This window comes from Dromiciops gliroides, chromosome 3 (genome assembly GCF_019393635.1).
Source record: "Dromiciops gliroides isolate mDroGli1 chromosome 3, mDroGli1.pri, whole genome shotgun sequence".
Classification (NCBI taxonomy): domain Eukaryota; kingdom Metazoa; phylum Chordata; class Mammalia; order Microbiotheria; family Microbiotheriidae; genus Dromiciops; species Dromiciops gliroides.
The window spans coordinates 71461482-71479700 of record NC_057863.1 but is presented as its reverse complement, the minus strand read 5'-3'; the positions used below and the strand labels follow the sequence as shown (position 1 = coordinate 71479700).

General features: G+C 46.0%; 1 protein-coding gene across 1 annotated transcript in view; it reads left to right on the top strand.

Moving 5' to 3' along the window:
- The first annotated feature begins 3163 nt into the window (after positions 1–3163).
- IGFBP2 (insulin like growth factor binding protein 2) overlaps positions 3164–18219 on the top strand; it is a 41239-nt gene continuing 26183 nt past the window's right edge. Inside the window, exon 1 of the mRNA XM_043996655.1 lies at positions 3164–3674. Within this exon, the coding sequence (XP_043852590.1) occupies positions 3227–3674 (448 nt within the window). The 5' untranslated portion in view covers positions 3164–3226. The remainder of the gene's footprint in view (positions 3675–18219) is intronic.

The window sequence follows — 18219 nt, the reverse complement described above, 5'->3', positions numbered from 1 at the left end:
AAACTCTCATTTAATCCTTTCCTCCCCTGACTTCTGTCCTTCATTGTTTTCTGAGGGGGAAGGCAGAGAGAATGACTGGATGGAATGGGGAGACAGTCTAAGCAAGTTGTTCTCCCTTCAAAATGGATCCTCAGTCACAATGTGACCCTGGAAAATATCCTTCAGACAGGAATCACTAGACCCTTATGTGAGCAGATTGCAGAAGAGCTAAAGGGAGATCTTCAGAGCTGGAAAGGACCTCAGTGGCCTCTCATCTCACCTGAAGGAGAAACTCTTCCATGAGTGGTCTTCCTGCCTTTGCCTCAAGAGCTCATCATAGAAAGAAACCCCACTACTTTTGGAAAGTTCTGGTTTTCTTGAAATCAAGCGAATTCTACCCCTTTACAACTTCTACCAGTTGTTCCTAGTTCTGCCCTCTGGGGCTAAACAGGACAAATCTAATCTTTTTCCCCTCATGACAGCCCTTCATATCCTTGATGATAATTATAGAGTCTCCTCTGGATCTTTTCTTCTTTGGGCTAAACAGTTCCATTTCTTTGAACCAATCTTTACCTGGCACAAATTCCAGGTCCTTCACTCGCTTAGTTGCCTTTCTCAGGACACCCTCTTGCTTAACAATCTTTTTCTTAAACTGGTTCCCAGAATTAAATGCATTGTGCTAGATGTTGTCTAAGTAGGCAGAGTACCAGTGGACTATCACAACTTTATTAATGGAAAACTGGAATTTAATGAATGGAAACTCTGCCTCTTAATTCAACACATGGTTTTTGTTTGTTTGTTTGTTTAGTTGGTTTTTGTTTTTGTTTTGTTTTTTAGCTCTTTTGGTCACCACATCTTACTATTCACTCACATTGATTTTGCAGTTTACTACCCACCCCCACCCCCATCCCCCCAACAGTCATCTAACTGTGTCTTCCTCATCTTGTACTTGTGAAACTTGAAAAAAACAAAACAAAACTCAGCTATGAGACCTTATATGTAGTCCCACCCACTACTTTTCTGAAGTGGGAACACAAGGTGGGGACTTAGGTTAGTTTGTTGAATATGAACAAAGATAGTGAGAAGGGATTCTGGAAAATGGCCTTGGTCCATCAGAATTGCTCACTTGTATATGGTGTTTGGGGGTTACAAAGCAGCTTACACACATTATTATACTGATCTCTACAACCCTGCGAGGTTGTTGGTACCAAAACCTGTTATCCTCATCTTAGAGATGATGTAGCTGAGGGTCTGAGAAGTTTGCCCAATATTTTACAACCATTAAAAAGCAAGTCGAGACCAGTACCCCAGTCTTCTGATTTCCAAGGTTTCTAAATAAGAGTCCAGTGCAAACATGAACTAATTCTTTACCTCTTTGTTTCACCTTCCCACCCCAATTTCTGGGAATTTGGGATCAAGATTAATAGCCCTTTTAAAAAGGTGGGCAAAGTCATATCCAGAAAGCTGTCCAGTCAAGAGAACAGAATGGTCTAAATAGAATGTTAGCACTGAAATTGGAGCAAGAGGACAAAATCCTGGCTTTGTCTCATTTTGGTCATCTACAAAATGAACTAAATGATCATTAAGGTCCCTTCTTATCCATTTTTAACATTTTATGTTCATGTAAATAGAATAACTGAGAAGAGAAGAGCCTCATTTTTTCATAATCTTTTACTAAAGTAAATCAAGCCACTGGGCATTGTTGTAAGCCCCTAGATGGAGCCTCATCTTGTTAGTTTTTTTGGGGGGGAGGGGGCAGGGCTGTTGTTGAGCTTGGAGACCCACAACTTAACCTGACACAAGCAAGGGATCTTAATGGGAAAAGGAGCAGAGGTTGTAGGGCACTGGGATATTAAACCTAGGTAGTGAGCAATTTAATGGGCCTCCAGATATTAGGGCTTGGAACAGGAATTCTTCTTGACAAGGGTCTTTGTCTGGGCCATTCCCAGGGAGTCTGAGAGGTAATTAAGCAGGAGTCTTGCCTAGAAGGAGACTAGGAGGGATCATTCCATAAATCAAAGTGTACAATGAAGGAAGACAACCCTTATCCATCTGCTATTGTTGGGGGCGGGTGAAGTTGTAAAGGCCAGAGCCCTTGGGCTTTCTCTCACACCTGGTAGGCAGAGATGACCTCTCCAGGACCCTTCCAGTGTGGTGATCTCTGGAGTCTATAATCCTACACCAAATCAATTCTGAATTTGGGAACACTGAAGGGAAATTGCCCAGGAGGCATAGGAGGTTAGAGCCGGGAAAGGACTGTGCTTAAACAGAGGGAGCACCAGATACCATGTAAAGAAAGGAAGGGAGTAGGACATTGTCCCTTTACCCCGAAAAATTTCTCAGCATATGAGTGTTTCAGGTGGGGAATGGTGATCCTGAGAGAATTAATTTGGCTTATTCATTAAGCACCTACTATGTGCCAGGTTCTGTGCTTGGCGATGAAGTACAAATACAAGAAGGAAACACATTCTTCCCTCCATGCGCTTCCATTCCACTTCTGGGGCAAGCATGGATTGCAGGAGTTTGAAACTCAAGGGCAGTCATTGTCAGTCCTGGGCGGGGGGGGGGGGGGGGGATGGGGGGGATGGAGGGGGAAATGCCACTATGGAGGTGGCTTAGGGCGATGAAGTTATTTCATTCCATACTAAAGATCCAGTGTAGAGTCGAAGTGTAACTCTATCTTGCTTATACAGCTTCAGGGGCTCAAGGAGAGAAGGGGACCCCAAAAGGTTATGAGTTCGGGGATATCTGGAAGCTAGAGGCAGCTTTCAGATTCGAGTTGGAGAACCTGTGTTGGGAGTGGGGGTTTTCGAAACGAAAAGGAATGGCACATTTGGGTCCCCTCGAAGTCGATCTGTGCCCATTCTCTGTTCTCTTTCCTTATCTAGGCTCTTTTGCTAGTGACCCTAGGGAAGGCAGAGAGAGAAGTAGACAAGGAGAGGGTAGATGATGGAAGGGACAAAGACACGGACAAAGGAGCTGCATAGGTGGAGAGCAGAAGGAGACTGGGGATGGACCGTAGCGAGAGGTACGTGCGCGCTTCTAGGTCGGTTAGCAGAGCCCGGCTGAAGAGGGGGTGGTCTCCAAAAGGGGGAGGGGAGAAGAAGTTCGGGGGGGCGGGGAGAAGTGGGGCCCTTTAGGACCCGGCAGCTCCGGGTGGGGAGGAGAAGGACCAGAAGGAGGCGGCTCCAGAGCTCCGGAGGTTGCCACCTGCCTCCACCCCGCCCTTGTTGTCACAATTGCCAACATGCTTCCGAGGCTGAGTGGCCCCGCGCTGCTGCTGCTGCTACCTCTGCTGCCTTCGCTGCTGGCTGGGGGAGGGAGCCACGGGGCCCTAGCCGAGGTGCTGTTCCGCTGTCCCCCTTGCACCCCGGAGCGCCTGGCCGCCTGCGCTCCCCCGGCCGCCGGGCCAGCTGCGCCGCCAGCGGTGGCCCCAGCTGCTGCCGCCGCCGCCGCCGCCGCCGCAGTCCTGCCCTGCACCGAACTGGTCCGGGAGCCCGGCTGCGGCTGCTGTCCGGTCTGCGCCCGGCTGGAGGGAGAGGCGTGCGGTGTCTACACCCCGCGCTGCGCCCAGGGGCTCCGCTGCTACCCAAACCCGGGCTCCGAGCTGCCCCTCCAAGCGCTGGTCCAGGGCGAAGGCACTTGCGCCAAGCGACGGGACACCGAATATGGCACCAGCCAGGAGCAGGTTGCAGGTAAAGGAGGGAGGGGGCTGTGCAGAAACCTAGAAAACTATTTTGCAAGGGAAACTTGAGGCGACCGAGGGGCTGCCTTTCTACTCTTGTGGAGAGAATTGGGAGGGGAGGTGTGAGAAAAAGAGCCACGATTTTAAGGGAGAAATTTTGGTTAGGACGAGGACACTTAAACCCCCTCTTGGGTGGGAGGGTGAATTGGTGGGTTTAAGTTAAGATGATAGGATGAAGGGAAGGAGAGGGAATAAGTATTTATATAGCACCTACTATGCGCCAAGCGCTGTGCGAGTGCTTTGCAAATATCTCATTCGGTAGAGACGTGGAAAGAGTACAGGGTTTTGTTACAATATAACCCCAACTTGTATTTAATTCCTTAGTTTTAGACAAATTACTTAGTCTCAGTCTCAGTTGCCTTATCTATACAATGAGGGACTCTTAAAAGCACCTTTCAACTCGAAATGATGCATGAGAAAAGAACTTTAGTACTATTTGAGGGAAATATGGGGGGAGGGCGCCAAGGAAGAGTCCTCCTCTTATGGTGAGTGGTGCAGAGAGAAATTGGGATACAATTTGGAAAGAAAGAACCTTCTCGGATCTTGGGAGGAAAGAGCTTAAACACACTGCTTGTGTGGGTGGAGGAAAGATTTTCTGCCTACCTTCTTTGGAAGGGATATTCCATGGGGACAAACGTGCTCCTTACTCTCTTACAGGTTTTCTCACTTTTAAAGGTTTTCAGATTCTGGTGCTCTGTCCATCACAAGGTCCACTTTGCTTATTGTCTTGCCAAGATGAAGGAAGGCAAGGACACTTACCACTTATTTACCACTTTCTGTTGTAGTGGCAAGAGCCCTGAGCTTGGAGTCAGAGACCTGGTGTCTGGTTGCAGCTATTTACTACCTGTGTGACCTTGGGAAAGTCCTTTTCCTTTCCCAAGGCCTTATTTTCATTATTTGGTGAAATGAAAGGGGTCGGACTAGATGATAGAGGCAGGAAGACAAGGACATGGGCTATTATTTTGGAGGAAGAATTGCTTTAAAAAAAAAAGGCAAGACTTCTATTTTGGGAGGGAACAGGGAGGATACTTCCTACAATGTTGGAAGCATAGAAAGGAGGAAGTATTTAAGTAAGAGAAAGAGAAATGCTGCTCTTATGGAAGGCAGAGAACATTCACGTTCTGGATAATTGGGTGAATACTCTTATGGGGGGAGTAGTATCTTGGACAGTAGGGAGGACCAATGTAACTTTTTAATAAAAGCCTCTCCCTTCCAGGTGGCAGGATGGCATTTCTACTCTGTGGGGGTGGGAGAGGTTGCCGATTAGCTTTCAGGCATATTTCAGGGAGGCCATGTGGCAGAGTGGAAAGATCTCTGGACTGTGAGTCTGAAGATTTGGATGTTAATGTTCACTCTGCTTAACTTGCAGTGTGACCTTGGAAATAATTGACTTCAACTTTCTGAGCCTCAGTTTCCCCATCTTGTAAAAGGAAGGATGCTGGCCTGATTTCAAATGTTATCTTCTAGTTCTTTAATTCTGTGGTGGTTCCAAAGGCTCCCCCAACTCTTATCTATTTCATTATGTGGCTTGTGCCTCTGCCCACATTTCAGGAATCTGAGAGGTGCAATTAAGTCTCATACAATTTACATTGATTGTTCAACTGGGAAAGTCCTTGAAGCTTCATTTCAAAAGATGAGAGTAACTAATAACTTTTTTTTGGGGGGGGAAGGGGTGGGAGGGAAAATTATCTAAGTCATTATCTTCCTTCGTTAGAGGGAAAAGCCATTTCATTATTAAAACTCCATTTAAGCATTTTATAAGTGTGATAAAAAAAGCCCTCAAGCACCCCCAAACAGGGTCAGCAACATGTTCAGGTCAGGTTTGCTCATTTTAAAAATTTTATTTCATTTTATTTTATTATGTTGCCACCTGCCCATGCTGCCTGTAGTAAGATGTCTAGGAAACTGTAATTCTTTTCTTTTCTCTTGTAGGCAAAAATTAGGTAGTGCCTGCATGTCTGATGCATCAAAACCGAGTGGCATCAGGGTTTCAAACTTTAAAGAGCATGAGACCATGCAGGCTTGCTTTCCCAGACTTTCCTTCCAATCAATCTCTCCCCTTTTTTGCAGTACCCCCCCCCCACATCCTCCCCCTTCTATTGTTTTATATTTTTTCCTGGCTCCTTCTCTGAATGGAATTACAGAGGAATTATGGGTCAGAGTTGAAATCTTTCTCCTACTTCTATAACACATTTTGATCTTGGTTGAGGAACCCGAGTGCCTCCTTTTCTTTCTCTCACTATCTTTTGCAGAAATGCCTCCCCCTTCCTTTTCCTCACCTCAACCTTCAAGGAATTGAAATGAACCCTTGAGTACAGTATTTCTTAAAACCAAACCAAACAAAAACAAAAAAACCAAAACCCAACAACAACAGCAACAACAAAAGGCCACCTTTCTACCCATTTTACACCTGCCCTTCTTTCTCTCCCCTCCCCCAGACTCATTCATTCTCGGGCTCCCTGTAGTTGGGGAAGAGGCACTGTGGTTTTTGAATTGCACTTTTGGACAAACCAAATATTTTCATTGGCAGGTTGAGTTTTACTAAGAACTCTGAGTGAAAAGAATTATTTGGAACTTAATTGTGTTTTAATGATGTATACTAAGTATTTTGGGATTTTTTGCTTCTTTAATGTTTAATTAAAAAAATAAATTATATTGCCTTTACCCTAAGCCTTGAAACTGATCTCCCTGCCCCCAAATGCCATAAAAACTTAGGGTGTTGAGAAGGGAACAGATGTAGGCTAATTCTATTCAGCCGTCTCTTGCAGCAGGGAGGGGGAGGGGATGAGGATGGGGGTGGAAGGAGAAGGAGGGACAATGGGGTGAGTTCATGGGAAGAGTGTCGCTCTGGATTTTCTGTCTGGGCTATGGTGCTCCCTTCCGCCAGAGAACTCCAGCTGCTGCTTCTCATCCATCTCCTAACTCTGAGGCCCAACCTGGGATCGCCTCGTGGTCCTGAGTATCTGTGTCCCAGGGTGGGTTGAGGATGTGGAGAGAGAAGCAGCAACTTGGGGTGAATCTGGAGGGGGAGGAAAGGGCTGTGATAGAGAGCTTGGGGCTAGGGGAGGGGCTGGGACTGGCTCCTCTGTTCCCAGAGTCATATTGTATCCCCAGTGTCACAAACAGGGGATACTGGGGAAAAGGGATGGGAAGTACTAGGAGAGGGCTTGGTGCTGGTGGGGATCCTGGAGATAGATGCTGTACAAAGACAAGGGTATAGAGGGGTTTTGGTGAGAGAGGAGTTGGTGAATGGATCCTAGGATAGAAGGGGAAGAGGGGGTGGGTCTGAGGGGAGACCCTAGGAGCAGAGGAGCAGGGGCCAGGAGATGAACACTGGAGGGAAATGGACTGGGACAGTGGGGGACACTGGGGCTGGAACTAAGGGGAGGGTGACTGAGACTGGGGGAGAAGGCAGGGCAGAGGGACAAACACTGGGGAGAGAAGGCTTTGGGAGGATGGACTGGGGAGGGAGTGGAGGGGGATACACTCTTATGGTGAGTGGAGTAGAGCCCAGAGGGCTGAATGGAAGGTTCCAAAGACTTCCTTACTCTGGACGACTATGAGCTTGGGAAGGTTGCAATGCTCAGCTCTGAATACTACTTGTCAGCTCTAAACCGGCTCATCCTTTCTCCTGCCCCCTCAGAAGAACAAGCCTGGGAGCTTAAATTCCTCTCTGAGCAGGTTGCTTGCAAGAATTTTAAAAATACCCTCTTATTTCCAGGCAGCAAAAACTCAGCAGTTCCGGCTCTGTGCTTGGCTCTTTTGTCTTTGTTCCCAGGACTGGGGGCTGCGGGCTCTTGCTTCCGGATCCTGAGCCTGAAAGAAGGGGGTAGAATGGGACAGCATGGGTCTGGCTGGGGCTGGGACTGGGACTGGGTTGGGTTGGATGGGACAGGATGGGATAGGATGGGCAGATAGCGGAAAGGGAGAGATTTCAAGGAGAAGAAAGAACAGGAGTGTGTGTGTGTGGGGGGGCGCTTGATCGAGACAAGGAAAAAAGAATGGGGGGTCAAGGGGAGGAGGGAGGGAATGAAAAAAGAAAGGCAATCCTTGCTGGAGGGTGACAGGAAGTAAAGCACCACCCAAGGAAACTGAGATGGGGGGAGGATCACCTCCTTTAGGTATGTGGGGGAGGGGTGGGGCAGGAAGTGTTTGGGAGAGCCTTGGAGTTCGGGGCCTGGGTTTGCCCCAGGCTTGGCTGGGTGATTTCACTCTCCCTCCCTCCCTAGCCTCTGTGTACAATGGGGGGGATTATGCTGAGGGGAGGAGCCTAGCAAAGTAGCTGTCTGGCCCGGTGCTGATATAAAGGTACTATAGAAATGCTAAGTAATTCAAAGTCCCCAGGCCAGCCTTTGCTTCTGCCGTTGCTGGGGGAGAATAAAGGGGGGGGGGGAAGGGAAGGGTTCTGATTTACAGTGGTTGCAGCCTTGCTTTTCTTTAAAAAAAAAAAAAAGGCACCCGGACTTTTGGCTTAGAATGCTCCTTTACATCCCAACTTGCATAAATTTGCATACCGACTTCTGGAGCTTGTAGGACTTCAAAGATGTGAATGAATGGAACTCAGTGCCACTGACTCCCCTCTCTTCTCTACCCCCCCCAGCCCCCACCATCTCCCTTCCCCTCACCATTGTGGGTTTCCAGACAGGACACCCCGAACTCTCTCTTGATATTCTCCCTGACTCACCACTGCAGGTTGGAAGAGAGGAAGGAGCTGAAGCCGGCAGCCCACTGGAGAGACACCGAGTTCCTTGGCTGAAAGGATGGCCAGGGTGTGGCCTTGGTGCTGGGGAGAGCATCCCTGCCTACACAGCCGGAGGGCAGAGAAGTTCTGCTTTCTCCACTTAGGATACTTGGTGTTCCAATCCAGAGCTTGCTCTTTTCTGAGTGGGTAGAGTAGACCGCCTGGGAATTGTGGCAGGAGAGCACAAAGGTTTTGTGTGCCCTTTGCCCAACACATCAGTCTTCTGGTTGAAAATGCTTTGGGGTTGAGGCAGCTCCGGGAGGTAAATGCATGCGGTTTCATGTCACGCAGCCTTACTTTGTTCATCTATAAAATGGGATAGTAACACTTAGACTGACTACCAGAGCTGTTGGGAAGAAATGTGAGATTATAGGGTCATAGATTTAGAGTTGGGAGGAACCTTAGAAGTACCCTCCCTCTCTGTTTCATTCATTTTTCAATTCAGTAAACACAGTGCCTGGCACATAGTAGATGCTTAATTGTCATTATGAAATGTTTATTGACTGTTAACTGACTTCCCTCCAATATACAACACAGTGTGCTAGATCTAGAGATACAGAGATAAAAACCCAAATGCTTCTTCCCCTCAAGGGGTTTATAGTCTTCTGCATGCAGATAGATAAATTCCAAGCATATACAAAGGAGGGAGAGAGTACTAACATCTTGGGGGAATCCCTTGTAGATGGCAACTGGGCTGATCAATTCCCCCTTCCTCTATTTTATAGAAGAGGCCCAGTGATAACGGTGATGATGATGATAGATCATATTTATATAGCACTTGAAGATTTGAAAAAAGCACACTTAAATTATTTCATTGGATCCTCATGACAGTTTCTCGGTGGTAGTTAACAATTATTTACCCCGTTTTTACACTTAAGGAAACTGAGGCTCAGAGCAATTAAGTGATTGTGGGTCACACAGTGAGGCCGGATTTGAGGTCAGGTCTTCCTGGCTCCAAGTTTAGCTCTACATCTGGGATGTCACCTACATCTGGATTGGATTTCAAAGGCCAACTGGCCCAGCTCTGCCATTTTACAGTGAAGAAATTGGTCCAAGGTCACAAAGGTAGTAAGTGACAAAGGCAGGCTTAAAAAACTAAACAACCCCAAAACTAGGTCTTCTGACAGTCATTAAATGCTCTTTCCTCTGCTGCCATCATGCTGTTTACCTGGATTATCTGATTAGTTACCTGGCATCTAGCAGAGATGCCATTAGAAAGAGACCCACTAGGGGCAGCTTGGTGGCGCAGTGGATAGAGCACTGGCCCTGGATTCAGGAGGACCTGAGTTCAAATGTGGCCTCAGACCCTTGACACTTACTAGCTGTGTGACCCTGGGCAAGTCACTTAACCCCAATTGCCTCACAAAAAAAAAAAAGAAAGAAAAGAAAAGGAAAAAAAAGAGACCCACTGAAAAGGTGAGTTTTGATATTCAAGGGGTCATGGAAGGTCATGAGAATGAAGAGATTTTCTTGGAGTGGGGGGAAAGAATGTGGGCCCCGAGCTAGGGAACTAATAATGCCCCCCTCCAAAGTGGGGCAGCGAGGAAGGAGCATAACACACTTCACATCCTTAGTGCTTTCACCATTTATTTTGTTATTGTTATTCGAATAATTTTTATCCATGCCTTTTGTCATTTGCAGATATACCCACCCCTACCCCAGGAACCCAACCTTATAACAAAGAAAACCAGTTAAGCAAAACCCACCAACACAGTACCCCCACTTCTGAAGGTGTATGCCACACTACAGATTGGTAGAGTCTCACTGCTCCATTGGAAAAGGAGGGAGGGGTTGAGCTGGTCATTAAAATTACTCAGCAATTCAAGCCTTGACATTAAAAAAAGGAAACAGGAAAGAATGATTTCTGAATGATACAGTGGGTGTCATGGAAATCTGCCTTTTCCTCCCAACTCCCTGTCTCCTTTATTGCTCACCCCATTGGCACCCATCCCAAATACACAGTTTCCCCTGGGAACAACTGGTTAGGTTCTGTTTAGGTGGGTTGGGCCCCTTGGCCCTTTCTTTTCTACCCTAGTTTGCCTCAAATATCCAACTGGAAAAATGCATTTTGGTGAAGGGTGGGGGGGGATTGGAATTTTATTTGTTTGTTTGTTTGTTTGTTTAATATACCCCTAATCCTTAAATGAGAAGGTTGGCTGTAGGCAAGGTGCTAGCTTAAGGGACTTTTGGGAGCTGGTGACTTTTCCTCCCTCAGTGGTCCTCTTTGGCTGCAGCCGTATCAATGCTTGTCTGATGATGAGTTTTGTGTCTTGGAAAGAGCACTAGGTCAGAGGGGCCTGGTTTGAACCCCAATTTTGATACTTAGTCATTTGACTTTGGACAAATCACTTTTACTCTCTGAATCCTTAGCTCCTTCAACTATATAAGAACAAGGGTGAGACTTGTTCACCCTAGATCCTGTGAACCTGGGGAAATAAGCTGGTAGAACTGAGTAACAAATCCAAAGATAATAGGATGGAATCACAGAATCTTGAGAGCTGGCTATGACCCAAGAGCTTAGCTAGTCTAACCTTTATCTGTGCAGGAATTTTTTTCCTACCACATTCCCAAAGTGTGGTTTATTTAACCTTGTTGGAAGATTCTCCAATGAGAAAATTCAGGGCTCACACACAATGGAGAATTGTGTGTTAGAATTACAAGGGATCTTAGTGACCATTGGTCATAGACCCCATTTCAAAGTCTTAGACACCATTGTGTGCAATCCCCTCGTTTGACAGAGGAAGAAACTGTGGCCCAAAGAGAAGTGACTTCCTCAAGGACATACAGCTAGGGAGTTAATCTGAAATTTACATTGTTCAACACTGATTGGGGGCAGCTAGGTGGCACAGTGGATAAAGCACTGGCCCTGGATTCAGCAGAACCTGAGTTCAAATCCAGCATCAGACACTTGACACTTACTGGCTGTGTGACCCTGGACAAATCACTTAACCCTCACTGCCCTGCAAAAACCAAACAAACAAAAAAACCCAAAAAACACTGATTAACATTGATCTGAAATCTGTCTTTTCCTGCTTTTTGAGGGGGGGGGTGGTGGTGGGGGAGGGGGGAGACAGGCAAGCCAAGTAAGTTAACTTCTTCCATGTGGCAACTCTGAAAAAACTTAGAGGAAAAATAGTACCTTGTGTGTAAGAAACAATCAAGATATACCCTGTAACCTATATAACCTATTGCTTGCTGTCTTGGGGAGGGGGGAGGAAAAGGAGGGAGGGATACAAATTTGGAACTCAAAATCTTATAAAAAAATGAATGTTGAAAATTGTCCTTACATGTAATTGGAAAAAATAAAGCGCTATTCAATTTTTAAAAAGGGGAAAAAAGTGCTTTGCAAACAAACAAAAAACCAGATATACCCTGTGCCCTAGAGAGGAGGAAAAGAGGGAAGGAACATGGAGTCACTTTCCCACATGAAGAGGCAGAAGAGGTTAAAGCTATTTAGTAGAAAAAAGATTTTTATATCAACAAACAATTATTGAGTGATTTCTTTGACCTAGGCATGGTGTTATGTACTATGTATTAGCTTTGACTTCAGTGGATAGTGATATCAGACTTGAAGATCTGAGTTCAAATCTCACCTCAGGTTTTTATTTGCTTTGTGACTATGTCATTTCTCCTCTTTGAGATGCTGTTTCCTTATCTGTAAAATGGAGATGATGGTTTCTGTAGAACTTAGCAGGTAGAGCTGTGGTGAGGGTCAAATGATCATATACACACGTACATTGTTGTTGCTGTTCAGTTGTCTATGACTTTTCGTGACCCCATTTGGGATTTTCTTGGCAAAAATGCTGGAGTGGTTTGCCATTCTCTTCTCCAGTTCATTTTATAGATGAGGAAACTGAGGAAAACATGGTCAAGTGACTTGCCCAGGGTCACACAGTTAGTAAGTGTCTGAGGCCAGATTTGAACTCAGGAAAAGCAGTCTTCCTGACTGCAGGCCTGGCGCTCTATCCACTGTGCCACTTAGCTGCCCCCACATACATACATACATATATACATATACACAAATGTATGTATATCCAGCTATGCATATAAATTGAGATACAGGGGGCAGCTAGGTGGCACAGTGGATAGAGCACTGGCCCTGGAGTCAGGAGGACCTGAGTTCAAATCTGGCCTCAGGCACTTAACACTTAGCTGTGTGACCCTGAGCAAGTCACTTAACCCCAATTGCCTCACCAAAATAGAATAAAATAAAAATAAATTGAGATATAGATATAAGTTAATTTATTCAGTGGCCTCAAACAATTTCCTTCCCCCAGACCTAGATGACACTTAGTGCCCACCAAGCGCAAAGACAGAATTTTAACCCCAGAAGGCAAAGTCTTTGCCCTGAGGGAATCTTTTAGTTTGTGGGGGTGGGGTGGGGTGGGGTAAAACACACAAATGTGGCATGTCCTCAAGCACTCAAACAACAAAAACATGGAAAGGTAATAGTGGACCAAACCTTGGTCATCTGAAGGAGGATACCGGAGCTGTTGGAGTAGGTAGAGATGGCTAAGGTGGGGTTAATCTTGGAAAGGCTCATTGTGCCCTTATTTCCTACTCTAGGAAAATGGGAACTAACAGTTACTTCTCTTGGTTCTCCACTATGGGGAACATGATGTATGTATGAAGGATGCCACAGAGAGATTCTGCTGCATCAAAGCCTCTTGGTAGGGAGGGTGCTGAGCTTACAGTCAGAAGACCCCTGGGTTTGAATACTACCTTCAGACTTCTCAGCTGTGGGATCATGAAGAAATCCCTTAAATTCTGTGAGCCTCAATTTCTTCATCTGTACAATAGAGATAAGAAGACTTACACACTGGCAAACTGTTATCCAAAGCCAGATTTTATCATTAGGGTGACTCCTGGAAAAAAGTGAAATTGCCATCCTAAAGTAGTTTCAGAGGCTACTCCCTAAATTAGGGTGACCGCATTTAATTTTTCAGATGAAATTTTTAGTGTTTTCTCTATGCTAGGTAGCTAGCTCCTTCCCCCAGGTAACACCAACATCTTTACCAGAGGCTTTCATTCACCCACTACCCTTGTCCAGGATGCCGTTCTGGAATCCCATAAGATTTGTTGGAGGGAGATTCAAGAGGTAGAGTAGGTCAGGGACTGGGTTTAGTGGAGAGCAGAAGTTAGGGCAGAGAATGTGGAGATATATGACTATGGGGGGATAACTCAAAAATGTGCTTCTTTGGGGTGGGGAAGGAGTGTCCTAGAAACAAAGTGTTAGAATTGGAAGAGTGTCTTGTCCAAACCCCTTCTTTTACACATGTGGAAACTGAGGCTCCGAGGTGTGAAGAGATTTGTCCATAGTCATACTGTGAGTGAATGTCAGGAATTAGGACTTCTGACTTCTAGACCAGAGATCTTTCCACTCAACCACACTGGTCAATCTTAGGGGGTCTTAAAGAGCTGTGGACACTTGCCCAAGTTACTGGTGGGCTAAATCTCAAGGGCTTGGCCTCATTCCTTTGACTGATGCCTTCTACTGTCCTTCATAGCATCCCTACAGCACCCCACCCCAGATGGGATCTTGCCAGAGCTGATATCTCCTATATTTCCCTCTCACAGAGATACAGACATTGCTCCTCCAACTGAACATTTTTTCCTTTTCATTTTTTTATCCCTTCTCCCTCCCCCCTCCAACATACATACCCATACCCTGCTTTTCTTCTTCTTCTTCCTCCTCCTCCTCCTCCTCCTTCCTCCTCCTCTTGGCTCTCTGGGTCTCTAACAAAGCCAGAGAAGGTCCCTTCTGGCTCTGATCCTGGATGTCAGTCACAGCTCAGAGGGAGATCTTGCTCAGAAAGCCTTCTCCCCGGGAAAGGAATACAGAGTCGGCTGCAGTCAGGAATTTACCCCCCACCCCTTTTTTCCTTGGGGGAGTTGTTTGGCAGCCCATGTCCCTTTTCTGGCTTGGAGCCGCTTCATCTCTTCCTGGCTGTTGTGAGGCAGGGCAAGGGTGGGAGATTGGAGAGAGGGGGCAGGGTTGGGATCCTTCCAAGTTTCTGAAGGGGGAGTAGGTGGAGGGGGGAGAAAAGAGAACTGGCCCACAGGCTCTCCCATTAAGCTCTCCTTGGGAGAAGCCTGAGGAGGTTTCTAATTAGTGGATGGGTGTAGGTGTGTCAGGCTGTGTTCATTCAAGTAACCAGGCTTATAGAATCTTAAGAGAGGAAGGGGGTTGAAGACCCAAAACTTTATGCTAAGATCTTTGGTGATAGATAAGAAATGTGATGAGGGCTCTTTAAGCCTCAGTTTCCCCATCCAGAAAATGAAGGTAATAATAGCACCTGCTCCCATTATGGTTGGGAGTTTTGAATGAGATGGAGTGGTCACTGCTTCATTCAGCTCAGCTCAGGCTAGAGATGAGAAAGAATTCCTTTTTTCTTTTTTAAAGAAAGGAAGGATTGAAGGATTTTCATCAAATTTAAGGAAAAGTTTTCCTGGATCATAAAATTATCAAATATTAAAGTTGCTAGACTATTATTATAGCTAATTATGTTTATGTTATTATAGCTAAGATTTCTTTAATAATAGCTAAGACTTCTCTAGGGCTTTAATGAATGAAAAGCACTTTCCCACGTCACATTCCTGGGGAGGGGTGGATAATTTCTTCAGTGGTCATAGGTTATAAGATCACATATGAAGTGTTTTAAGAGATCTTAGTGATCATTAAGTCCAGTCTCTTCACACTACTGATGAGGAAACTAGGGCCTGGATCCTTATGCCCATTTTATGGAGAAGGAAACTGAGGCCTGGGTACAGATATGTATGTGCCTAGTTCATGTGAGTTAGGTAACTTCAAGAATCAACGGACAGCCATGCCTTGATCTCACATATTCAAATTCCAGTATACAGTGTTATCTCTCTCTGGAAGGGGATTCTGAGGCAATCAAAGCCCCTCCTTGCTTAGCACTGGTAAGAGGTGGCAGCGTCTCAGAAGGTGAATAGTCAAGTCAGAGTTACAGTGACTGGAGTTTATGTACAAATGGGCTGGCTCATATCTCTTCCATCTTTTTTTTTTTTCTTGATTTTTCTCTTTTTTTTTGGTAGAAACTGAAAGGCTGAGTAGGGGGTTGTGTCCTTCAGTAAGTCAGGAGAAGAACAGAGATCAAGGCTAAGGCTTCGGATTCCCATGCTGACTTTAAGCATGTGCAATAATATTTGATTTCCACATCCTTTCCCCTTGGACGGACCCTTTCCAACTTGAGAAAGAATGATTAAGGCAAAACTTCAAGGAAGCTTTCCTCACGTAAACTCCACTTCTGGGAAGTGTCTGTTGGGGGGCATGGGGGGAGGGTCAGTTTTCTATCTCCTTTGAGTGTGAAGCCAAGTGGCTTTTGGAGGGTGGGCTCTTTCTCTCAGTGCTGGAGACTGATAATGTGAAAATAGCAACTCCCCAGCAGCAGCCAGATCAGTCTGTAGAGTTTCCATAGCAACTGTGGCAGGAGGTGTGTGGGGTACAGTTGGGGGGGGGGAGAGAAGTAGTAGAAGGTCTTGTGGATCACAAAAGCTTTTGAAGTTGGCTGGGGCCAGCTGGTGGACGGATGACTGGAGTGTTTGTTCTTTGTCCCGCTGAGGTTGTGATTGGCATGAGGAGGGGGGTGGGGAAGAGGAGCTGAGAGAATGGAGAGGGCCAAGGTAGGGATCAAGGATCTGTTGTGAGGGGAAGGAGAAAAGAACGAAGCTTTCTCCCTTACTCAGTTATCAGATCCTGGAGTCTCAGAATCTCAGAGGTGGAAGAGAGACCCTCATTGAGGGCATTTAGCCCAACTCCATCAGAACAGGAATCCCCTGTACAAATCACTACTGCCCCTTGGCCCATCCCCCTCTCCAGCCCGAAAGTGGTCATCCAGATCCTGCTTAATGACCCTGGGTGATGGGGAGGGAGCCCCGTCCCACTTTAACTTTAGGACAGTTGTAATCCTTGGCAAATTTTTCCATATATTGAGGCAAAAATCTTCCACCGGGCAATTTTCACTTAAAGATCTAGTTCAGCCCTCAGAATCCAAGCAAATGGTCAGCCAGTCTCTCTCTGCCTAAAAAGGCCTCATTCCGTGATATCTGGCTTGGTGTATCCACTGAAGGCAGATGGCAGCTCCTTGAACAGATCCTTGTAACGCCATGCTTTTGCGTGCTTTCCCGCCCCAGCTAGCCTTCTGAATGCACAAGAAATTGTCAATATTCCTCCTCAAACATGCCTGGAAGATCGCAGGGTATTCTGCCCAGGGCAGAGTGTCCAAGTGGATGAGCAGCACCTTTATTCTGGATCCTTTGCTTTTATCCATTCCAGTTAAGCTCTTCAGATCCCAGAGGAGAATTTCCAGAGAAGGTCCTTTAGCAGAGGAGTGTTCAGTGGAACGCCATGATACAAGACGCTCTCTTGACTAGAGATTCTCATTATGAGCCTATGAGTAGCTAGCTAATTGCAAGCAGTTTCTAATTTATGTCCCACTGGGGTCAGAGTTCTCCCCAGAGTTAAGAGGCTATATTGGTTGTCTCTCCTCGGCTCCCTCGTCAGCCAAGAGGGTAGAAATGGGTGAGGCAAGTAGCCTCGCTCATTATTTTGAGAGAAAATTAGTGAACTCTTAGTAGCCAAGAAGAAAGGAAAAAGAGTGGTGACCCATTTAAAGACACTTATTTATATTCAGGATGCTCCCTGTGCTGGTTAGAGAGAGGGTGCAACCCTGAACATTTTTGCAAGTTTTCTGATTCTTTGCATTCTCTCCATTCAATTTCAGTCAGACCAGGGCATTCGGGAGCAACCCTCCACTTTGTTTGTGGTCATGAAGGGAGCTCCCTGGGTGAGGGAGGGAAAGACTGGTTTGAGGGAAATGCGGGTGACAGAAAGGTGCATCTAATATTTCCTTAATGTTTTCAAAACTCTTAGTATTTGGGTTATACTATTAGAATAATTCTTTATGGCCTGTGATAGGGGTGTTGCTTTAATGAACCAGAAGATGTGTAATGGAAAGAATGCTGGAACCGGTACCAGGGGACCTGAGTTTAAATACTAGTCCTACTATTTAATACCTGTGTGACCTTGGGCAAATGACTTCCCTTCTGTGGATCTCAGTTTCTGCATCTAGAAAATGAGAAGGTTGGGGGGCAGCTCAGTGGCACAGTGGATAAAGTACAAGGTCTGGATTCAGGAGGACCTGAGTTCAAATCCTGCCTCAGACACTTGACACTTACTAGCTGTGTGACCCTGGGCAAGTAACTTAACCCTCATTGCCCTGCAAAAAAAAGAAAAAAGAAAAAGAGAAAGAAAATGAGAAGGTTGGGTAACGGTTAAGATGTTCCCTTAAAGTATTTCCCAACTCAACCATATGACTCTTCTCATCCTTAGCCTAGCTCTGTGCTGGAAGCATTGGGTAGTGGGAAGTGTGTTGGATTCGGAGTTGGCCTATCCATCTGGTTTTGGGCCCCAGCCATGCTTCTTGATACCTGTGTAAACTCTCAGTGCCTCAGTTTCCTCATCTGTAAAACAAGTGCATCTAAGACCCCTTCAAACTCTTTCTATGACCCTACGATCTCTCTCCTGTCATTAACAAACTCCTAGTGTTGGTGCTCCTGAGGGCATGCTCCACAGCGGGATGGGAAAGTTATAGAGAGGAATTAAGAATATAGGTTACAGAAAGAAATGCCTGGGTGGTTAAAGTCTTCTTTTGACACTGTCTTGTGCTCTCTTGCATGAAGCCCAATCAATGAGTGCCCACACCAGGTGTGAAGCATCATGCCAGCTGCC